General features: G+C 36.4%; 1 protein-coding gene across 1 annotated transcript in view; it reads right to left on the reverse strand.

Annotated features, from left to right (window-relative positions):
• GPR158 (G protein-coupled receptor 158) overlaps nt 1-25893 on the reverse strand; it is a 400381-nt gene that overhangs the window by 32448 nt on the left and 342040 nt on the right. Inside the window, exon 6 of the mRNA XM_032243850.1 lies at nt 21506-21615. Within this exon, the coding sequence (XP_032099741.1) occupies nt 21506-21615 (110 nt within the window). The remainder of the gene's footprint in view (nt 1-21505; nt 21616-25893) is intronic.

Genomic DNA, 25893 nt, shown 5'->3' on the forward strand with positions numbered 1-25893 from the left:
CAAGAGAGTATCAGTTCAGGTTTCACTATTTCTGAAGGAAAGCCCAACATATATGAGAAGACTGCAGGAAACTTCCAAAATTTAATATGAAAAGGCTTATTTATAGCATGCATTCAGTTTCATTTTTAATAGCAGATACATTCATGGAAATTCTGAAATGAAAAAAAAAAAAAGGCAACCCAGAAATTGTCATTATATTCATCTGCCTCTGAACCAGAAACGTACAGAAAATGAGAAAGCAAACTGTATAGCTCACCATAAGAACTTGTACTTGGGTTATCCATGACCTTCCTCCAAGAACTGATACTGTTCACCTCTTATTTTACATGATCTCTCCCCAGCTTCTGGTATGGCTGGAGCCTTCAGCTTCCATTATGTCACATTCTCTTGGTTTTCTTCCTAGTTCTCTCTTCCCACTTCTTTGCTAGCTCCTTTTCAGTCTCGATTGCAAACATCTCTTCCTCACTCTGCCTCTTAAATGGCAGTGTTTCCAAGGATTTCCTAAATGTGGCAATGTTCTATTATCACGACATATCTCATCTAAGCAACTCCATTGGTTCCCTTGCCCCGGTTATCGTCTATATGCCAGCAAGTCCCACCTCTACATCTCTAGTTCAGATCACTCTCTTGAGCTCAATCCCTGCTGTGGGACATCAGCAGGGCCCAAAACAATATCACCCCTCTCTCCACGCCTTCCTTCTACACACTTTGCTTTTCTCCAGTCTACCTTTGCTGTTGTGTTACAGCCCTGCCTAACTGTACAAAGCAGAAGCTTAGGAATTAAACTTTGATTTTTCTCCCTTATTCCAGCAATGAATCATTAAGAATTTAATGTCTACCTCTTAAGCATCTTTCAAATTATTCTACTTTTCTTCATCCTCACTGCCACTATGCAGCTCCTGGCTACCAACTCATTCCTATAGTAGCTTCCTAACTAGTCTCCTTACTGAGCTTGCCCACCTTCAATCCACACTCTGTGATGGACAACATGGTCTTTCACTATTGTACATCTGATCATGTTGCTTCCCTGTTTACAATCACTGGCTCTCCACCAAAATTTAGTATGGTAGAACACTTCTAAAAATTGGTTCCTCCTCACCTCTGCACTGCATCTCCCCATTCTCTACACCCTACAGTTCCGCAGGTCCCTCTGGATGACATGCAGTTATCCTCTATCTAGGCCTTTGCCCTCAGCTTTCCTCACCATCCTTCCTCCCACCTATACAAACACAGTGTTTTTCTAAATCCTGTATCTCCATGTCTCAATTCAGATGTTACTTGCCATTGATGCCCATGCTTCCCAAACAAGGGGCATCAATTTTACCTAGAAACTTGGTACAAATGAGAACTCTTGGGTCCCACCCAGACCTAGTGACTCCAAAACTCTGGAGGGATGGTCCAACAATCTATTTTAACAAACTTTTCCGGTAATTTTGATGACGGGTAAAGTTTGAGAGCTGCTGCTCTAAACAATTTTTCCTAGCAGCGCTGAGATTGGTGCAGGTACCTTTCCAATAGGCTGACTGCTCTAGCCTGCCAGGTAGATTTTTGAGTTTTTATTATGCTGATGACAGAATGTAAGTCTTCTAATAATAGTTTTCTATTTTCGGAACATTTGCATTTGTATGAGATTTTGCAGCATCTCTTCTGTTTATAAAAACGAATGAAAGTATATATCCTGAAGCCATTCCGTCTTCTGTTTTATTAACTTAATTGTAATAATCCTAATGTCCTGAGTTTCTTCTTTAGAGTCTAATTGCTATTAATCTTACTGTGCTCATAGAAATTCTGGAGAATAAATGCTTGTATCAAAAGGCATGAGGTGACACTTCCTGTAAGTGTAAAGCCAATCAATTATTGACATAAGAGTCCTGAGAGCTAACAATTCAAAAAGTGCTGGAGGTTTCTGCCTGTCATTCTGCATTTAATGGTGACAAGTCCCCATGTTCATTAAGCTTTTCATCAGTTTCTCAAAATTTCACTTTCAGAAGTAAATTAAAGTTACTTCTTGATCAGTGGATGAATTTTAGATAAATACCTAAAAAGACTGGCATCACTGGCACAGGAATAGGCTTCAGACACTTAGCAAACATGAAGTGTTAACAAGGTTATTATGAGTGTATTAAGTGCTATTACAAGAAAGAAAATTCACAACTGGGTTCTAAATATATTGACAAGCATTTTTTGTCAGTCCCCGTGAGCTGCATGAGTTCTCAGATCTCACACTGTTCTTCCTTTTTTCTCTAATTGAAGGTAGATGGAATAAGGAAGAATGATGAAAAAAACAAGGAAGGTAAGAAGAGCTGTAAGACTGTTAACAAGTCAAATCTTATGGCTAGAGTTGAAAGGACCTCTAGGCATTATCTCTTCTGACCCCACTAGTGTGTAAAAGGCAATTCTGAGGCCCAGTGAGGGGAGTCATTTACCTAAAGCAAAACAGCCAGTGAGTAGCAGAATCGCCCCAGAACTCCTCTTCTGACTCTTATGTGAGTACTTTTTTCAGTTACAATATTTTACCAAAATAGAACTATCTAGCAGCTGGTTCAGAGCCATATCATCTTTTAAAAGCACAACAGGAATCTGCTTTTCCAAACATGCCACATTTCCTCTACTTTCCTATATGCTTTTTTCTCTCTAATCTAGAGGCTTGTACCTTTGAACACCATGTCATCTATCTAAAATGATTCAAATCCCACTTATGCTTGTGGATTCATCTCAGGAACCTCATCTGATTTACATTTTTGTCTGATAACCCCAGGCCACAAAATTTTTTCCAGTTATCACTATTACTCAGTTGGTATTTACTGTACCCCTAGAAATCTTCCTGAAGTTGGAAGATGTTTAATTTCTAAGCCCCCCACAGAATCTAGCGCAAGAAGGCAAGATTTAATTGACCAATTGGTTAAACATCTTTCTGATGGTTATGACCTGCATGAAAAAAGTTTTACTGTTGATATAGGATTCCAGAAACTGGAAGGAGGAGGGTAAAATGGAATTTGGAAGAATTTTGATAACAATATAGGATGTGAGAGTAAACATTAGCTTCTGTTATGTGTCAGTATTTTGCTAAATACCAGAGGTTCAGTGATGAAAATGGCAGTTATCTACCTGTTTTCAGGTTCAATATAAGTTAGTAAATATAAATGTATAGGGAATTTAAATACAATGTCATCAAAAATGATGGAGTAGGGAACTCCGAAAGTCCATCAGTCCATAAAAGCAATCAACAAACCAGCAAAAACTGTTAGAGTGAACTTTTTGGAATTCTAGCAACTAACTAGGGCTTACAGAAATGAGGTGAATACTTAAGAAAAAAAAAAAAAACAGCTGAATCTTAGTAAAAGAGCAGTATAATCTTAGTAAAAGAGCAGTATTTTAACTTCCTTTTGTCCTGTCTTATATTCCTCAGCTCAGTGGTGTTCTTGAAGGCATCTGCATGCTCAGTACTGGTAGCTAGTACTGGAGAAGCGCAGTGGACCTTATGATGTGGCTGGTGGATCCCTGTAAGACTGACTGGCTCAAAGGACTTGCTTTTGTTTTACCCAACTGGTAATTTTCCTAGGGCTTACAAACCTACCTAGGGCAAAAAGTAATGGTTAAGACAATAGACTAATCAAAAAGACCTGGAAGAAAGAATGGGAAATGAGATGATTTGGGGAATAAGAGCATTGAAAAGTACCAATATATTTCTTGGAATCTAGAAGCCCAGAACATTCTCAGAAAAGGCCTGAGAAGGGCCCAAGCTCTCATCTCCTGCTGACCTCAGGCTCTGCACAAGCAGGGAATACAGGCTTCTGTGCGACGAAGACATACTCAACACACAAATATGCAGTTCATCTGCAAACAATGTAAGAAAGATTTTTTAAAAAGTATTTTTGACAATCTATATGAAAATCTCTGTTGAATTACCAGCGGACTACTACATCAACAGAAGAGACTTCAATGGCCTCACAAAACTAAGAATACAGACTACAAAATTCGTTCAGAGAAGTCACTTAACAAACCAGCCTGGGTAGGATGGAAAATCCAATTTTTGTATTTACCATAATATAATATTCAAAATGTTCGACTTCTAAAAAAATATGAGGCATGCAAAGAAACAAGTTTTATAGGGTCCATATGCATGGAAAAAAAACACGAATTGAAGCAGTACCTGAAGACATCCAGGCACTAACTCTATGAGATAAAGTTTATTAAAATTTTTTATAAATTCTGATACTTTAATCTTGTCTGTATCACAGAAATTATGCACATATTTAAAAATTTTTTTAATTGACACATAATTGTATTTGCTTATGGGGTACATAGTGATGTTATGATGCATATAATACGTAGTGATCAGATCAGGATGATTAGCATATCCACCACCTCAAACATTTATAATGTCTTTATACCATCAACATTTAGTATCCTCCTCCTAGCTATTTAAAACTGTATATTATTGTTAACCATAGTCCTCCTACAGTGCTACAGAACATCAGAGACAAAGTCTTTAAATGAACTGTCTTATCCTCAAAGAGCTAAAAGACACTATAGACAAAGAACTAAAGTCAACTAAGATAATGATGTCTCACTAAATACAGAATATGAATAAACAGAAATAATAAAAGATCAAATAGAAAGTCTGATAAAGTGTAATAAAATTTCTCATTTCAGAAAAATTCACTAAAGTGGTTCAACAACTGGAGGGGTTTGGCCAGTCAGAAGAACAAATCGGGGAACTTGAAGATAAGGCCAATTGAGAAGCAGAAAGCAAAAGGAATACAGAAAAATGAACAGAGCCTAAGAGATCTGTTGCATACCATCAAACCAACATATGCGTAATGGGAGTGTCTGAAAGACAGGAGAAAGAGAAAGAATCAGAATATTTAAAGAAATAATAGCTAAAACTTTCCAAATTTGATGACAGACATGAATCCAAACATCCAAGAAGCTCAAGGATAAAGTAGGATAAAATTAGGGAGACTCATACTAAGATACAGTATAATCAAACTATTTAAAGAAAATACTGAAAGCATTAAGAGAAAAGCAACTCATTATGTACAAGAGATCCTCAGTAAGATTAAAAGTTAATTTCTTATCAGAGGCCACAGGTCGGCTGGGGCAGGCTGGAATTTGGGGGGGGCGGGTAAGTTGAATGACGTGTTTGAGGGGGGGGGGAGGGGAGGGAAGGGAAGAGAACCCTGGCAACCAAGAAATCTGTATAGAAAAAAATTCTCCAAAATCGAAAAAGAAACTAAAACAGTCCAAGATTAGCAAAAATGGAGAGAGTTTGTCACCAGAATTGCCCTATATGAAATAATGGGAATTCTTTAGGCTGAAATAAAAGGACAATAGACCGTAACTCAAATGCATGTAAAGAAATGAGAAACACTGGTAAAAGCAACTACAATGATAAATACAAAAGCCGGTATTAATGAATTTTAGATTTAAAATTACTTTTTCCTAAACAATTTATAAAACAGATGCATAAAACAATAAATATAAATCTGTGTTAATGAATCCACAACTTGCAACAATAAAAACATAAAAGAGGGGCATAAAGGTTTATAGGAGCAAAGTTTTTAGATATGACTGAAACAAAGTTGGTATTAATTTGAACTAAACTGTTAAAAATTTAGGGTATTAACTGCAATCTCCAGGGCAACAACTAAGAAAATAACCGAAACATACACAGTAAAAGAACGAAGGGAATCAAAACGATACACTAGAAACTACTGATTTACTACAAAGCAGGCAGCAATGCAGGAACTGAGAAACAAAATAGATATAAAATATATAAAAACAAATCACAAAATAGAACAAGTCCTTCCTTGTGAGTAGTTACATTAAATGTAAACTAAAAGGTAGAAATGGTGGAAAAGGTTTTTTGTTTTTTTTTTTTAAAGATGATCCAATTATATGTTGTCTATAACAGTTACCTTAGATCTAATGAAACAAATAGGTAGTAAATAAAAAGGTACCAAAAGATATTCTAAGTAAACAATAACAAAAGAAGAGCTAGGGCAGCTATATCAATATCAGATAAAATATACTGTAAGATAAAACTTGTTGAAGGAGACAAAATGCCATTATATAAAGGGTCAATCATCAAGATGAACCATTACGAACATATGTATTAAACTTCAGATCCCCATAATATGTGAAGCCAATAGTAACAGAATCAATGAGAGAAAAATATAGTTCAATAATAATCTAAATTGGAGACTTCAAGGACCTGTTCTCAATAATGGATTAAATATCTACATATACAAACAATAAGGAAACAAAGGACCTGAACAACATTATAAACCAACTAGACCTTACAGACAAATATAGGGTATTTATCTCAATAGTAGCAGAGTACATGGTCTTGTCAAGTGCACATGGAACATTCCCCAGAACAGATTATATGTTAGACCACAAAACCAGTCTCAATAAATTTTAGAACATTTAAATCATACAGAGTCTCTTCTCTGATCACAGTGAACTGAGTTAGAAATCAGTAACAGAAGAAACACTGAAAAATTCACAAATAAGTGAACATTAAACAAAAAACCCAAACAATGAATAGGTTAAGGAGGAACCAAAGGGAAAACAGAAGGTAAGTTGAGATAAATGAAAATGAAAACCTATCAAAATTTATGAATTGCAGCAAATGCAGTGATTGGGGTAAATTTATAACTGCAAATGTTTATATGAAAAAAAGAAATACATTAAGTCAATAACCTTATCTTTTACTTTGAGGAACTAAAAATTGAAGAGCAAATTTAACCCAAAACAAGCTGAAGGGAGAAAATAATAAATATTAGACTGAAATAATTGAAATATAGAGTAGAAAAACAGCAGAGACAATTAAAAAAAAATCTAAGTTGGTTCTTCCAGAAGATAAACAAAATTAACAAACCTTTAGTTAGACAGACCAAGTAAAAAAAGACTCATAAAGAGTCAGGAATGAAAGTGGGGGTATTACTACTGATTTTATGTAAATAAAAATTAGAATACTATGAATGGTCAATTTTGTTATGTGAATTTTACCTCAGTACAAAATATACAATGGTTCTTTCTCTTACAAAAAAAAAAATTCTTCTGCACCCTCCTGAACATTGCATACCCAGTCTCTTGTAGCCCCAGGGTATCCTCAGCCATCTGCTTGTTCTTCCCCTCCCATATGTGAGATTCAGCAGGCTTAAAACCTGGGCTCTGCCTTAATTTATCATCTGTAATATGACTATTTTAAACTTATGTGCACCGTCCCTTATTCATCAGAGTTCATTGTACAGTCTTAGATCTGTAAGACAAGACTGAGGAAATTTGATTACACATGCTGGTTGATTCCCTCAAATATAGGCCAACAATGCTGACTGAACTCAAATCAGATCTTAATGTTAGCTCGGCATAAACACCTGTTCCCTAAACTACTCTTTTGAAGCCTTCTCAGTTGTAATAATATTGTAAATAAAGAACATTTGATGGCAATTGGGTAGTTGGGCTCTAAAAATGTTTAGTTTTGAAAAGTTTGGCATAAAAGCTTACAGAGAAACAGATTTAAATATAGATACTGTTGCCCCCTCCCCATGTTTCCCCACTCCCAGTTTACTACAGAAGGATATTTCAAACAATAAGCAGATAGTCAATTATTCCGAAGATCAAGAAGAAATCAGATTATTCTGTTTGGAAATTACATGCTTATTTATTTCCTTATATCAAGAGTAAATATGAATTCTAGGCCCAAGGTCTGCCAAGTACCCATTAGAACAAATTCTGTCTTTATATCTCAATTATTTAGCACTGATTAATCAGCAGAAATAATTTTAAATTTTCATTCCAGGACTAGTTACTTTTTAAAATGTAATGTTTTACTATTTAATGTAACTTTTTGGTATTCAAGAACGTGATTTCAAATAGACTATAAAAACAAATTTATTACAGATGGTTGCCTAATAGCATCATTACTTAAATGAGCAATTTTACTACAGTCTCAAAAAGAAAGCATCACTAATTGTATCACAAAATTGCATGGTTTTGTAGAGAGAAAATATCTAAAATGAAACCATCGTATTGCTAATATTTAAATTTGGATCTGCTGTTACTCTTAATTCAAGATTTAGCTTTTGTGGTCTAAAAAAGCCTTTTGTCTCAAAAAACATCAATCACACACATAAGGATTTCCTAGAGATATCACAAAGGAAAGCTTTTTGAATCTGTTTTCTCTGTAATCAAGATTGTCCAGATTGAAATATGGTAGAAATGACTAATACCAAAAATGTTTCTCTTTCCAAGCAAAGTTTCCATCTAATTTTATAAGACCTAATTGCTCTGCTTTTTCAGCCTCGTTAGCATACTATTACAGATAAAGAATGGTATCAGAACACAGGGAACCACAAAATTATGATAAAATTCTTTGCAAATGTGAACTTCTCATTTAACTGGTGTGATCATTTACAAAAAGACAAATACCTACTTAGTTCTCAAGGAATAGTTGCACATTCATATCTATAAAGATACATAAGTACTTAAGTACATAAGCACTTTAGGTGTTAGTCCAATATAGAAGAAGTGTGAAAAATAATATTTTAAAAAACCCTACTTACCATTGCATTCACCTTAACCATAACTTTAACCCACAGTAAAACACACAAGGGCTGCAACCACCAAAGTAATTTAGGAGGCACACTTGTGAGTACATAACAACTGCTGAGTTTGACTGCTCATATTATCAGCTGGTTAGATAGTATTATTAATATTGAAGTATAACTTTTAGTCCCTGCCAATGAAACTTTTGGAAACTATAAAGTGCTATTCTGATTGCTCTTTGGTTGTTGTGCTATTTAATTGTTTTCCCTTTGCACACCACTATATTAAAAACTCGACTTAAATTTCCTTGCAGGTCCCAAAGTGTCTACCACACCACCTTGCCTATTACAGATCAGAAGAGTTTCATACTGTGACAAAGACTCATCTACTTTGTAGCACAGATTGATTCCTCCATTAACACTGTACTACATGGTCAAAGTATAAAACTGTAAAAAAAAAATAAGTTAATTAAAACCATCTAAATAGCAATAGTTACATAAAAACACTGTTAGCACTTGGATCGATTTGTTTTCTAGTTTTTTTCTTACATACAAAAATATGTTAGGATTATATCATTTATGTTTTTCTCATATATGGTATTCTGAGCATTCTCATATAACATTCTATCTTTGTAAACAACATGTTCTTTCATAGCACATGTCATTTACTCAAATCATTACTTCTATATTATAAGCCACACTATAATGAATATTCTTGCAAGTAAATATCTGTTCACACCCTTTTCATTAGATTTTAAAAGTAAAACAATTCAGTTTCTAAAAAGCTCTCAATACATATTGCTAAATATTTCAGATGAACTGTATCCATTTACACTCTCTCTCCAGCCTAAGAGTGTCTTACCCCACTGAATACTTCTTATTGGCAATTATAATTTAATTTTTTAAAAAAATAATGATTCTTATTTGTATTTGTAGAAAATTGCAGCACGTTTTTTCCCTGCTTACATTGTTAGTTTAATTGAACATTTTTAAAAATGTGCTTTTTGGTCAATGGGCTTTCTTCTCCTCCTTTGGTTGTCTGTTCACATTTTGAGCCATTTTTCTCCCGGTTGCTCTGTAACTGCATTTTCTCAGATGCTAGCCGTGAAATCCACAGGGCCATTGAGCACCTGTCTGGATTCAGATGTATTGTAAGGGCCAAACAAGATCTTGAAGACTTATCCAAACCAAGAATATAAAATATTTTATTACCAATTTAGTGCTTTTATTACATATTGGAATGGCAATCTTTGGAATATGTTGGGTTAAATAAAATATATAATTTAATTTTCACCTGTTCGTTTTAACATGGATAGTGAAAATTTAAAATTATATATGTGACTCACATTTGTGGCTTGAGCTATATTTCTGTTGAACAGCACCAGTCTAAAAATATACTACAGAGATTTCCCAGTTTATTGTTTGCCTTTTAATTTTATTCATTTATTTTTTGGCAGGCAGGAGTTTCAAATATTTATGTAATCCAATCAACTGACACTTTGTTATGATTTCTTCCATTTCCAACCTGAAATAAGGTATTTATAATTTATCAACCTTTCACCCTTTTTTGCATTTAGTTTTATGATTTATTGAGATTCTAGTAGATTAAGATGAGAATCTGGGGTAGTATTTTTCTAGAGATATAGCTAATTTCCCAATCCTAATTTGTTGAATTGGCCATTGCTGTTAGTCACCCCAATATTTGGGGAAGTTTCTTTACCATACAGTTAGATCTTCTGGAATAAAGATCTGTTGGGGACTCTTTACCTTATCCTTTTGAGCTATCATTTTTGTCTTTTGAATATCATTTTTTGATAATACCTTGGAATATCTACAATCCCTTCCTGTTCTTACATTTCTGCAAATGCTTTTAGTGCTTCTTTATTTTTAAAGATGAACATTGGAATTATTTTGTTAATTTCTATTGTTTGGCTTATCTGTTCAACAAATATGTATTTAACGCTAATTTTTCCTAGCAAATTGGGTTATTTTGGGTTATTATTGTTTTATAAAAATGCTTTATATATTCTAGATACTTGACCCTTATTAGATATATTATTTACAAATATTTTCCTCCACTGAGTGAGTTTTCTTTTAACTTTCTTTTCTCCCTCCCAGCTCTCTTGATATTGTCCTTTGATGCACAGAATTTTCAATTTTGAAGTCCAATTTATCTACTTTTTCCCTTGTTACTTGTGCTTGTGGTACCTCTCCAAGGTTATGAATATTTATATCTATGATTCCTTCATACTAACAGCTGTATGGTTTTAGCTCCTACATCAGGCCTTTAGACCATTCAAAATTAATATTTGTAGTAGATTGTATAAGGCAGAGAGGTACAGTTTCATTGTTTTATCTAGGGCTATCTGGCTGTACCTTCATGTGGATATCCAATTCTTCCAACGTCATCACTGGAAATAACTGCTTTTTTCTATTGAATTGTCAAGGCATCATTATCAAGTATCAATTGACTGGAAATGCATGGGTTTAGCTCTTGACTTTTAATCCTATTCCATCGATCTGTATGTCTCTTCGTAGGACAGTACCACACTCTCTTGACCGTGCTGCATCCTCCAACTCTGTTCTCCCTTTCAAGATTGTTTTGGCTACGCAGGGCCTTTTACATTTTTATATGAATTTTAAGATTAGCTTGTCAATTTCTGCAAAAAAGGCAGCTGAGATTTTGATATGAATTCGATTAAATTAATTTGGGGAGTACTGCAATCTTAACAATATGTATCTTCCAAGTCATTAACAGGGATGTCTTTCAATTTATCCATATCTTAATTTCTTTCAGAAACATTTTGTAATTTTCAGTGCACCTTTTCTGCAGTTCTGTTGTTAAATTTATTCCTACATATTTTATTATTTATACTATTGTAAATTGATATTAATTTATTTGTTTATTGCTAGTGTGCATAAATAAAACTGATTTTTGCATATTGATCTTGTCTTCTGTGACATTGCTAAACTCATCTATTAGTTCTAATACTGTACTGGCAGATTTCTTAGGATTTTCTTCACAGAAGGTTATGTCATCTGCAAACAGGATAGCTTTATTTCTCTTTTCCATGTATGTACCTGGTATTTCTTTTTGAGGCCTAATTGCTCAGGTGAGAACTTCCAGGACAGTGTTGACTGCAAGTAGCAAGAGCTGCCATCTTTATCTTGTTCTTGATCTTATAGGGGAAGCCTTAAGTCTTTCATCATTAAGCATGATGTCAGCTGTAGGACTTTTTTTTTTAAATGGTTTTTATCAAGTTGAGAAATCTCCCTTACATTCCTGGTTTGTTGAGTGTTTCAATCATGAGAATGCGTATTTTTGTCAAATGCTTTTTCTGCAACTGTTGAGATGATTATGTGGCATTTTTCCTTTATTATGTTAATATGCTCTGGTGCACTGACTGATTTTTGTATGTTGAATCACTTTTGCATTTCTGAGCTAAATCATGCTTAATCAGGATGTACAATCTCTTTATTAGAGGTTGCTGGATTCTGTTTGCTGGTGGTTTTTGAGATTTGTGTGCCTATATTCATAAGAGCCATTGGTTTGCAGTTTCGTTTTCTTGTGATATATTTGTTTGGTTTCACTATGACACTAATACTGGCCTCTTCTAATGAGTTGGGAAGTGCTGCCTCATCTTCCATGTTTCAAAATGATTTGTGAAGAATTGGTGTTAAATCTTTAATATACCTCATCAGGAGGTATATTATATATCCCTCCTGGGCGCTTGCTCTGTGTGTGTGTGTGCATGTGTGTGTGTATCTGTGTGTCTAAGTTTTTTGATTACTAATTGTCTTTACTTGTTTTGGATCTGTTAAGCTTTTCCATTTCCTCATGAGTCGTTTTCAGTGGTTTGTGTCTTTCTAGGAATATCTAGAATAGTTGTGCATCTAGTATCATACTCTTTGTAAGTAAAACTCAGGTCTTTTGGGCTAGACATATACAAATGCTGGGTGAGAAACATTTGAGTAACCAGAGGCCAGATGAGCCAATGACACATTAGAAGAAACAGAGGTGATACTAATACAAGCTTATGAATAGTCATATTTAAAGGTAAATAGTCTAAATATATCAATTAAAATGCAGAGATTATCAGATTAGATAAAAAAGCAAGGCCCAACTATATGCTTCCTACAAGAAATGCACTTTAAAGATAAAAATAGGTCAAAATAAACGAATGGAAAAAAACGTACCATGCTAACAACAATCAAAAGAAAACTGGAGTGGCTATATTAGCACCAGACAAAATAGATTTCAGAGCAGAGAATATGACAAGGGATAATGAAGGTCATTTCATAAGAAAAGGTTCGATTCATGAAAAGGACATAACAACTCTAAATGTTTATGCATCTCAGAATGAAACTTCTAAATACCTGAGGCAAAAACTGACAGTACAGTGAGGAAAATAGACAAATAAGCAATAAATTTCCAACCCCTCTCTCAGTAATTGGTGGAACAAGTAGAGAGCTAATGAGCAGGGATTCCAAAGATTTGAACAGCATTATAAACAACGCCCAAAGAGAAGAAAACGCTTTCTTCTCAAGTGCCCATGAAACATTTACCAAGGTAGATCACATTCTGGTCTTCAAACAAATCTCAATAAATTTAAGAGGATTTAATTTATGCAAAGTATGTGCTCCCATGACAATGGAATGAAATTGTAAATCCATAACAAAAAGTTCTTAGAAAATTCCCCTAATATTTGGAAAATAAAAATAACACTTCCAACTACCCTGTGAGTCAAAGATAAATCAAGTTTGAAATCATTTTGAACTGAGTGGAAATAAAAACACAACTCTGTTGTTTTGGACTGAACACGTGCAAATGCTGGGTGGGGGCAGCAGAGTAAGCAGAAGCCAGGTGGGCCTCTGGCACGTGACAGAAATCATAGGTGTAGCTGTCCAAAAACAAACCAAGACCCTGACTCTGGGCCCAGACGACAGCAGGCAGGCGCAATAGCAAGCAGGTGATGGCAGTGAACAGCTTGCAGAAGCATAGAGTCTCACCTTGACTTTTAGAGAAACCTGCCCCCTCCCCATTTTGCTGCATGAATGAAGTAATTTCCCGCTCATTCTCTTACCTACCTCACATGAGAAGAGGAATATTTCCATTTGAGGATATACAACATTTGAACATAGAGCTAACAAATAATATTAGGATAATAAAGTGTTTATGAGGTATAGTCTGCTAAGTACTAATTCTGAATTACCAGATGGGTTTTTATTTATAATTTTAAAGTTGGTTAGAACACACACTCACATGTGCACACCCATATAACAAGTTGAAACCATAACAACCCAGGCAGCACAAAATCTTGTGTTTCAGATATTGCACATAGCTCTTAAACTCCATATTTTAACCAAGCCTTTTTTCAGAAATCTAGACATAAAATAGTAATGCTGTAATTAGAAATTAGAACATGTATATAAATATTTTTTTAAAAAGAGAAGCTCCAGATTGAAAAGCTTTGAGCATAGATGTTAATTAAAGTGTATTTCAAAGTCATGTTTCATACAACAAAGCAAGTAGGACATCTGCAGATGGACAAAGTAAGTAAAGCTTTAAGTTTCCTTGTTCTGAGTGAACTACCTTCTTATTTTATTCATATCCAATAGTTAACATGTTCTGAAAGGAAGGACAATGAAAATGACTTTGCTTCAATTTTTATTCAGAAGTTACTCATTGATGTTAAAGATTTTATATGAATATAGACCTCTAGTTAATAAAAAATGTCGTGAATATGCTTATATTTCCCAAATCTTTTCCTTCTTTGAGTAGACCAAACATGTTAATCTGTAAATGGAGTTACTCATGTCAGAAATCCCTGATTTGTTTGTGAAAGTGACATGTATATACCAACCCAGCTAACAGCATTAGTAGCTCATTTAGCTGATGGCCTCTGCATGCCAGACAGGACAGTAGGATCAGAAGTCACTGGAGGCAGCAGGCTGGGGAAGAATGAGCAGAGGGAACGATCTCATCTTCTAGCCAGTTAGAGATTGTGCAATTAAAGAGTGGCTCTTTGGAGCTTAGGAAGTTTCGTTTTTGTTTTCATGGTTTTTGGGGGAACCATCCTAATGGTAAGCTGTGTGCAAGATTCCAAGGGACTCAGACCAGGTAGCTCGAGACAGACTGTAAGTATGCCAACCAAGAGAAGATAAATGTAGGAAGAGGTGACAGGTCACTGCTTGCTTATTCCTCAGGTTTCAAGGGCCTCCCTTCTGTGCTTCCAAGCATATGAATGATGGGAATGACACGTATGTAGGGTTTCCAACACTAACGCCTGTTCCTACACAGAGTTTCTGAGATTTAGCTGTAATCAGGATTGCATACAAATGGGTTTAGGCACCAGCATGGGTCTTTATGGTGCATTCCACACTAATGCTTCCTTGATTAATAAAATTATGAAGAAAATTTCTTTTTGTTAAGAGCCAAAGGACTTTTGATCTTTCCTGTTAAGTACAATTTAAAATGGTAAAAATGTCTCTAGGGAAACTTTAAATCTTCACTCAAAAAGCTTAGTTAATAAACAGGAAAAGATAAAGCCAAGTCACTTACAAAACTATTTTTTTAAACATTTTAAATGCTAGTATGAGAGTTAGTTCTGAAAGATCATTTTGACCCTTAATCCTCTAAGCGTTCATCCGGAGCACGTTAATTTTCTGTAAGATGTTTGGCTGTTCTCTGGCGTACGTGAAGCATGGATGTAGGAGGTAAGGTTTGGATATTTTCTAACTTACCTCTGTGGCTAATGGACTTTCTTTGGCTTTCTAACTTGCTCAGCTTCCTGTCCAAATAGTACACTCATTGACTGGGAAAGAGACCTTCCTCAGAAGCTTAAGAATGAGTCCCCTTTTTCGGGTGAATCCTGTGGTTCTTAAGAAATGCCACTATGAGTAATTCTCCACTTGAAGATACTCTATATCCCAAAGTAGGCAGCCAGTAAAGACAGAAACCCCTGTGAGTTCAGCAGAAAGGAGGGCCTGCAATCCATATCATTACCGGGACCCACACGGCAAGCTCTTTCCATTTTCTAGTCAAAATGCAATGTTCACAGCTATGTGTTCAAAGGATGCTTTGTTGGTATATTATTTTGGCTGAGGTAGGAAACTGGCTAAAACCATTCTGAAATTGCTTCATGTTAAAACCCTTGGGGTCACGACTTAGGACCTCAAACACCATCCACCTGTGTGCTGGGCAGGGTCAGCGGAAGAAAACTTTTATTAAAAAAATATTCTGAGTGCCATAGGCATTTATATGTTGGCCTTCATAAACGAGGGCTAAGTAACACTTTGTTCTGTGGTCTGCTGAGGCAGATGAGTCTACACTCAACCAACCAAGTCAAGTAACTGCACTTCAGGCATTTTCCTGACACCATCTTAAACTCTCTGTTGTCACCTAGTGGCTGTCACAAGTTAAGAGGCATTTATGTATCCTTATAAGAATACATAAAATAATGTAATGTCCTCCAGGCACTTTTCAAAATTTACTAGAAAATAAACTGAAACATATTAAATGGAAACCTTCCCACAAACTGTAAATATTTGGTACTAATGAGCACAGTGGAGAAAACAGCTAAGGATTGTGGAGAAAACAGCTAAGGATTGTAATCAGAGCACAGAGTACTGAATAATGCATGAAATGACAAATCCCAGGCCAGAGCCAGAAGAAAGCTTTTCACCGCTTGCTGAAAAATTCATTTGAAACACAGTACAAAAAAAAGTCTTTTGTTTTTTTCTTGATTAGACTTAGAAAAAGTCAGAGTCCTCAGACACCTTATTATAGGAAATAGGAAAATGTTCTTTTAAGTTTTTAAATCTCTTTTCACCCCCTTTCATTTCTAAACATTTGCTCACTCTACCTCTTGAAAATATACCTGGCTTTTCTGAGCACAGAGTTACTGCCTTCTCAAGTTTCTGTAAAAGAAAATTGCTTAGCAGGGGTTCTGTGAACCCACATTTCATGGGAGTGCTAGATGTTCTTTTGGATCTGCCCCACATTACTATGTACTAAGTCAAACACATCCAAGGTTCCCGAAGGAAGTTCCTTTTTTGTAAATAAACGTTCATTGTTTTTGCCTACTTCAGCTCTTTTTTCCCTTATGATCCACACTGACCTAGCTAAAAGCTGTACCTTTCCCTCCCTCCCTGTCTCCCTCCCTCCCTCCCTCCCTCCTTCTTTCTTGCTTTCTCTCTGCCTCTCTTCCTTCCTTCCTTCCTCCCTCTCTTTCAAACAGTTGCAGCTTCAAATAAATGGTATCAAACGAATGGCTTGCCAGTGAGGTGGGGCTATGTCAGTGGTCTGCCTTGGGTGTAGGCAACAAGGGGACGCTCTCTCAAATGTCTGTGGAGAATTTAGGGAAATAATGAAGACAACTAAAAGCTGGTTATGGTGGGTGGATCACCTGAGGTCAGGAGTTCAAGACCAGCCAGGCTAACATAGTGAACCCCCCTTCGTCTCTACTAAAAATACAAAAAATGAGCCAGGCATGTTGGTGGGTGTCTGCAATCCCAGCTACTTGGGAGGCTGAGGCAGGAGAATTGCATGAACCTGGGAGGCAGAGGTTGCAGTGAGCTGAGATCCTACCATTGCACTCCAGCCTGGGCAACAAGACCAAAACTCCATCTCAAAAAATAAACCAACCAAACAAAAAAAGCCTTGGCCTTTTTACAATCACCTGCTGCTGATTCTAAACAACGTCAGTGATAAAAAACAAAATGCACCTTTCTAAACGGACAGGCCACTTAAACCCCAACCGCAACTCGATGCAACTGTGTGTCTCTGTTAATAAACAAGGGGCCCTTTTATAATTTTTCTTTAGATTATCATGGTAGTCTTTGGCCATATGATTCTCAAACGTGGAGAGAGACCACCATAGAAACAAGTGGAATATCTGGTATAAGTGAACAAAGCCTTTATTTTCTCATCCCAGACTAATACTATTTACTAAATGAAAATATTTATTTATATTATTTGATAATATAAATATTATACAATAAAATAATATTTATTTTCATTTTTGGTGACAAAGTGTGATCCTGTTCCTCCTTCATGTTTGTTTCAAGTTCTCCATGCTACAGGAATTCTATAAATACTACAATCAATTAGTGAGAGACCCAGGTGATAGAGAAAGAAGTATCTAATAATTCCAGTAAGCCAGAAGGGAAATGGCTGAAATAAAATGAAAAGTCAGATATTTCTTTCCTACCTTATCCTCAAGGGACTATAAACAGTCATTTCATAAATCAGTACTCATAATTTCCTTAGAATTTTTGCCTAGAGAGGTATGGTTTACTTTTAATTTTTTTTAAACCTTGAAATGGACAGTGGAATTCCTATAAAAATGGAGCTATGATGGAATATTATGCAGCCATCAAAAACGATGAGTTCGTGTCCTTTGCAGGGACATGGATGAACCTGGAAACCATCATTCTCAGCAAACTGACACAAGAGCAGAAAATCAAACACTGCATGTTCTCACTCATAGGTGGGTGTTGAACAGTGAGAACATATGGACACAGGGAGGAGAGCACTACACACTGGGGCCTGTTGGGGGGATATAGGGGAGGGACAGCAGAGGGGTGGGGAGTTGGGGAGAGATAGCATGGGGAGAAATGCCAGATATAGGTGAAGGGGAGGAAGGCAGCAAATCACACTGCCATGTGTGTACCTATGCAACAATCTTGCATGTTCTTCACATGTACCCCCAAAACTAAAATGCAATAAAAAAAAATGGAGCTATAGGATTCAAAAGGCTTTGTCCCTTAGCTTGAGCTATTTTGATCCCTCAAGCTACCCTTGATCAACTCCTTCCAAATCCTGGTTCTTTAGCTTTCCCTTCAATGTGTGGCATTCTCCCTATTCTTCCAATGAATCCCCTTTTTACTTAACTTAGCCATAATTCATTTCTGTGCAACCAAACAACAACCAATAACCAAATCCATTTGGTTCTGTGCCAAATGCCATAATCCATTTTGTTTGCAACCAAAAAACCCTACTTGACATATTCACATACATTCAAATTATACTTAGTCCCTACAACTTTATCATCTTAAAGTTATTAAACTTTAAACCATCTTATAGATGAGATATTAAACCATCTTACAAATGAGAAAACTAATTCTCAGATGTTATTTATTCTTTGTTGTTTAAATAAGTAATGGCAGAATTGAAGTTCCAGTTTGGAATTGTCAGGAGTTAGGTCTTTCCTCTCTATCACATCACTTCAAAAGCTTAGAAGTCCCTTTCTCAGGGTCACGTGTTTCTTCACTCTAGGAAACACCAGCCAAAACCACCCTTTGCAGCTCCATTCATTAGGATCATCCATCCATTCACTCATTCAACAAATATCTCAATACATAATACAGGAAAAATACAGTACTAAATCTGGGGAGTGCAAAGCTGGCTCAGCTGGTCCTTCCTTCAGGTTGTTCACATTTCTATGGGATGCTGATTTTTCAGTTTATAGATGTAAACAATGTTGGTAACAGTTAAATTTAACCGATATAGAAAAAAACAGAATAGTAAAGCCATATGATTCACAGAGGATAAGAATGATTCAGCTCATTACATTAGAAATAGTTTCAATTTAAGCCTTTGGTGGAGAAACTCTTCACTGCAATGACTTCTAGAGATACAAAGCCACACGGAAAATAGTTTGAATTTTGTTTTTTAAAATAAACAAAAGAGATAATGTTATCACAGTTTCCCAAATTCCAACTATTTGCATACTAATGTCAAGATTTCTGTTGTATCTGTGCCTCAGATTATAATTTCTTTAAGTCAGTTTACATTTATTGTTTTAAAATATTTAAAGGAAGTTTTATATCACTACCTTATCACTATCTAGTGATAGATAACACTTTCCATAAATAGAAAGTAACTATAAAAATAAATGCAATGAAACTAAGATAATGAATCTTACAGCATTGCAGTGAAAAGCTCTGAAAACTGAAGCCTGATCTTCTCTTCAATGCAAAGGAAGATTAGCAACTGTTCAGCAAGTGTTAAAGACTTATTAGTTCTCAACTAATCTTTCTCCTGAAAATAATCAGAAGGATTGAAGGAAAACCTGAATGGAAGTAATTTTCTCATTAAATGATTCAGTACTACTGAACACTGGGTTCATATCCCCCTAAACATCCTCTCACAGACCACAGTGTTATGTGTTCCAGATGCTGGGAGACATGCTGAGGGAGAGCACAGTGAGTCAGGGGACTGTCAATGGGTTATGTGTGGAAAGAATGACGGGAAGCAGCTTCCAGGGCTGCATCTGACATTTTCATTCATTAATTAATCTACTAATATATATTAAAATGTCCCATGGGTCAGTCATTTGTGCTGAGTGCTGGGGATTCCATAATGCTATAATTCTTACTTCAAAGAAGAAGGTAAATCAAAGTGAAGAGGACAATTAAATAAGAAAACTATACGGCACCGTAAGTATTGTAATAGAGGACCCACTAGACACTAAGTGCTAGACCAACAGGGACAGAGTTCATCTTCAAGTCTCGACAGGGCATCTGTTCTTTCAGGATTTCTGGAAGGCTTATTGTCCACATGGGTTGTCATTGATTTCTCATTTCCTTTAGTGAGCACCAATTTGAAAACAGCTATCACATAAGAAACGGAGACCTGGAAGGTTGTTGAAGAAAGAAGGATGCCTAAGGGAAGTGTGCTGGAATGTGAATAGAATACAGTGAGAGTCAGAGAAAACATTAGAGACTGGTCTCGTCTCTCCTTTTGTAGGAAATAGATGCCTATGGTTTATTAGAGTTAGAGGCTAAATTGGGATTTAAATAGGATCTCCTGAAACCTAATCCAATATGTTTTGTACTTTACCACATATATTAGAAGGAAATCTTGAAAGTCAAACACATTCCCATTTTTTTTCAAAAAAGATAAAAGGATAATCTACAGCATTCTCAGTAAGTACCAAAAGAGGAAAAAATGAAAATAAAAATTCTTATAGTGTAATTATCACATTTTTAAAAAGGTTGAAAAGGAGGACATTTAAAGATAGAGATAATACCTATTATGGCACCTGAGATAAACCACTGTATGACCGACCCATAGTAGGAGATTTTTATTCAGGAAAATGTATGGCCAAACTAGTATGAACCTGTGAATGGCTTACCATGGTTATCAAAACAGCTTTAAAGCTGATCAGTGCAAAGGGTTTTCTTCATAGGGCTACAGTTTTACCCTGCAGGGAAAATTTGTTGTTTAGCTCCCATGCCCTTTGGCAGCACTTCATTGAGACTTTCTTTAAACTTAGAAAAAGGAGGCAAGGGAAAAGCCTGGAATAATTTCCGGCCGTCCCCAGCCTTTGCAGATAGATGGTTTACTTTACTGCTTTTTTTCTTCCCTAATATTTAGGTGGTTTTGGAACTAAGTATAAGGGAACTTACAGCATTCTCCATTTTCCAAGGCTGATAATCACTGAAGCACATTGGTTAAGGAGGAAAGCCAAAAGCACTATTTTCTGAACTTCACCCATCGAATATCAGCAGTATTACCTTGGGGCATGGAACTTGGGAATGGAGGACAGTAGTTTTTTTGTCAAATAAGGGTGTTTCTGTATGGGATTCTATGGTCACTATGGATATGTATCATTATTTCAGCAGTATCACCTTTGTATTCCTTCCTGTTCTGAACTAGTAAATACTGTTTCACATTTTAAACTTACTGTTTAATAGGAACTAGCCCTTTCCATAACCAATACCACATTTTATTGAAGCATCTTTTTAAAATAATTCAGTTCTATTAAAGATTTCCCCAAAGAATCCAAAAGATGTCATCACCTTGAAAGTGAAAAATATATAGTATCTTGCTATCTAAGTTCTTGAAATTGAGCCATTTAGGTGATTAGCCCAGCTAACAATTATGTGCTAAGCCAATCACTTTGATCCTTCCCTGAGAATGAAGATAAATAAAATGTATATACCTGTGAAGTTTGAGAGTCACAGTTCCATAAACAGTAGCAAAACCGAGAAGACGGACCCATCTGAGGAGAATGCAGCGAAATATGCTTGGCTCAAAGTACAAAATAACAACCTGTGGGAAGAAAACAGAGACCTTACGATCAACTGAGGATATACAAACCCAGGTCAATTTCTCATAACCTGATGTTTCATATGTATGAATTTTGATATAAGCATACACTAATCTGAATAATTCTTTAAAATATTATTTTGACCATTTATTGTCCAGACCAAATAAATACAGAGTCTCACTACTGCTTATTAAATAAAATATAAATTCTTAAAACACAACTTTTAGGAGTTTCTATCAACTGTCTCTAAGTCTTTGGTGTATGTCCAAACTTAACCTCTCTTTATTGTCCAAAACGAGCAAGCGAGGATAGTCCCGCTGCCATTCTCTCCCAGAGCAGCTTGTTCCCACCTCCATGCTCCTGGCAATCCCTTTCCCCCTGTCTGAAACAGTCCTGGGACTGCCATGTACTGCATCTTGCAAACAATCTACCACTCCGTATTTACTACTCAGCTCAGTTACCTCACTAATTCATTGCTTTCTCACTCCAGAGTTTTTGTTCAACAAATATTAATTAAGTATTTACCATGAGCCAGGCACTGTACTTGGTGCTGCTGATATAAGATACAAAGGCCAGGAAGAAGGGGAAAAGAGACATGGATACAGGAAATTGCATTCAAGCAACATAGGTACTGTGATAAATATCTCTGCAATTTCAGTGGGACCACAAAGAAACGAGCGGCCAAGTCCAGGGGAGAGTGAAGAGATACGTGCCAGACACTGTACTACTTTTCATATGTTACTGTGTGGTTGTGAGTGAGTGCTTGTAGAATAAGAATTGCTTTGACCCTGCCTAAGAAACTTGTAGTGTTAAAGGATTAATGCTACTGAAGAGCACAGACTCTCTGTCTTTGCTGGAGTCGCTGGCCTGAACTGTTTCGGCTGAAAGCGAGGTTATCGTAACAAAAATATGCCCACTGCCAAAACCCTGAGTATGACTTTTGGATTTTTCTGCAGAGATGTGCATATTGCTGGGGGCCACGGCGTAGGTACTGACATTTTCTGGCTGCCTTTTTACAACTATAGCCCCTCCCTCTAGCAGTGTCAAGAATGAATTAACTAAACTCTCCTCAAGTATTTCTGCTACACAAAGATATTAAGTTCTCAAGGAATGGGGAAAACATGGACAAAAGTGTTAAGGAGAAATTAAAGAAAGGTACAAGTAGATGTGAACAGGAGATAATGTTGTTTTGCGTGCTCCTGATGTCAAGTAAAAATATTCAACAGTATTATTTCACATACACAGAATTTGTCCTTAGTTTTCCAATTTACGAAGTCTATGTGAAGATACAGACAGATTTGCCTTCAGGATTTAATCTCCCATAAAAATGTCTAGATTCAGCAAAAAAAAAAAAATGAGAAGCACAAACCTGTTCTTTTACTATGTTTACAAAACAAGTTAAAATTCTATAAATTTATATTCCAAGTTTGAGTTCACATATTTCAGACATATTTCCTTTGCTATAGTAGTTCAACAGGAATCAAGAATTCAGCAAAGCAAGCTTTATTGTTTATTAAGGACTTGAAGCTAAAAGGAGGAGGAAAAACTCATGACGGGGAAGACAAATGGAGAAACCTTGACAGAAGATTAAGGAATGCAGGGAGCATATGTACTCCTTCTCATGGAAGAGAATGACAGATCAGAGACTACACATACAGGGGTCTGAAGTCTGGAATATGTAAATTCTCAACTATTTCCACTAGAAATGGCCATAGAAATTCTTCTGGAAGAGTGGATTCTCGGGAGCTGCAAAATCCTATCAATAAAGCTTTTCATTATCCAGCAAGCTTTCTCCAGGTGATGAATGAGCAAAGGTGAACAACTGTAATACAGAAGTCTGCATAATTTTTACTTAAACTTACTTTTGAGCTGTCTGAGAACTACTGATAAATCTTCAAACTTTTTATTTCACAGATAAAGAAGTTCAGGACTTGTTAATATAAGTGAAAGATTGAGTTGGCCAGAAATATGTGAAATAACAATATTTTTCAGTATCCATGGTGGAGGTATAAGTTTAAAAAATAAAAACTGAATGCTAGTAAACGAAATAAAATACGTTATTAAAAACAGTTCAGCAAATAGCAGACTGGACCTCTTAGTTTGCATGTGCCACAGGCAATGCTGGTGGTAGGAGAGAGTATAGGCTTTGAATCCAGTCTCCCTGGGTTCCAATTCTGGCTCTACTTTTTCTAGTTTTTTTAAGGCAGAGTCTTGCTCTGTCACCCAAACTGGAGTGCAGTGGCACGATCCTGACTCACTGCAACCTCTGCCTCCCAGGTTCAAGTGATTCTCCTGCTTCAGCTTCCTGTGTAGCTGAGACTGCAAGTGTGTGCCACTACACCTGGCTAATTTTTGTATTTTTAGTAGAGATGGGGTTTCACCATATTGGTCAGGCTAGTCTTGAACTCCTGACCTCATGATCTGCCTACCTTGGTCTCCCAAAGCGCTGGGATTACAGGCATGAGCCACTGCACCTGGCTGGGCTCTACTCTTTCCTTAGTTGTGGATCTTCCACAATTTATTTAATATTGCCTGGCTATACCTCAGTTGTCCCATTTGTAAAATGGGCGCAGCAACAACATACTTTATCTTGGAAATATATTGAGGCCGAAACGTGACAGTATGTGGTAAGCAGTCAAACACTGTGCCGGGTACAGTGAGGATTCAGTAAGTATTGGCTAACATTAGGAGAGTTGACTTATTTGTGCTTCGTTCTAAAAGTTTCAACAAATTATTTTCTGCTCACCCCAGCCACCCCTTCTTTTGAATTCCTACTATGACTTTTAGACGATATGCTTTTTCTACTGCATCTTATATTGCAGTTATCTGTATGGGTGCCTCTATGAATTAAACGTAAAATTGAAGGAGCGCCTGTTCCTCAGTATATTCTATGTACTCTACAAACCAAAGTTTATACTCATTAAATATTTGCTCAATCATCTATTTTCGTCAATTTTAAAAGAAAAATGTTATCCTCAAAACAAACTATTTGAAAATTGATTAGGGCTTTCTAATCATTGGTATCCTAGTTCACATATTCCATATTTTATTTACCCATTGTGAGGCAGTAAAGGATTTGGAAGCCATAAAAAACATCAGATGTGGATTAGGTCCTCAAAAAAGTTACAATTTCATAGAATGAATATTACAAGTAAGTGATAAATATGATTTTAAGTATTTAGGCAGCTCTTACTATATGCTAGACACTAAATTAAGCATTTTTGCATGCATTTACTCATTTAATCCTCACAATACCTGAGAAAGTAAAAACTATGATTTTACTGAAGAGAAGCAGAGTACAGATCATTAAGTGATGTGCCCAGTGTTACACTCTAGGAGCCGTCAGAGCCGGGATCTGAATCCAGGCAGTTTGGTTCTGGAGTTGGTGTTCCTGAGAACCGTGAGAACAATGATGCCGTCCTGCCTCCTAACTGGCTCTATTGTGTGGGGGAGATGAAGAATGTCATCACCCTGTAAATTGCATTATAATGAGGATTTCAGAGGAAAAGGAAATTACTGGCAGTGGAAACAAGTGAAGTTATCCTGGAAGGGCTGACATCTGAGCAAGAACGGAGTGGGGAACAGGCTTAAGTGTTCATTCAGGCAAAGAAGACGGAGGGAACCCAGGACAAAAGCATGTTGTGGGAAAGTTCCGGAGTGTGGAGTGTAGGTTACAGCCAGGAAGACAAGAGGAATTGTGTAAAGAAAGCTTTAAAACAGAGCTGGAGCGACATCGTTGTAAGCTGTGAACAATAGGGTGGAGAATTCAGATTTTATTCCAGGAGCAGCACACACGGCTTAAAATTCTCTCAGTTGAGATAAGCAGTGTGTGCACCAGGAAGTCCATCTGGCTGCAGCATGGAAGAGCATAGGTGAGAGAGCCAGATGGAACTAAAAAAAACCAAGTTCATCTTTCCCACCAAACATTTCCCTTTTTCTCATTCCAGTGTCCCTTATTTCAGTTCCCAAATGGCAACTGATGGGATGTTTCTCAACACCTCACTGCCCCGCTTGGAACGTTTCGGTGGCTCTCAATACTCTTAGGAAAAGGTCAAAATTATTTAAGATGGTTAGCAAGGGCCTTCACACTGGCACTGATCTCTGCAATATCATTACTTCCACCCACCTGATCCCTGCAGTCCTTGAATTTGCTGTCTCTTCTGGCTGGATGTTCCTTACACAACCCCTGTCTGACTTGTACCTGGCTTCCTCCTGTTCACCTACTTCAAGCCTCAGCCCAAATATCCCTTCCTTGAGGAAGAACATGCCTCCCCTGTGGT

The sequence above is a fragment of the Sapajus apella genome, unplaced genomic scaffold (genome assembly GCF_009761245.1).
Source record: "Sapajus apella isolate SASKATOON/1434 unplaced genomic scaffold, GSC_monkey_1.0 scaffold53, whole genome shotgun sequence".
Taxonomy (NCBI): domain Eukaryota; kingdom Metazoa; phylum Chordata; class Mammalia; order Primates; family Cebidae; genus Sapajus; species Sapajus apella.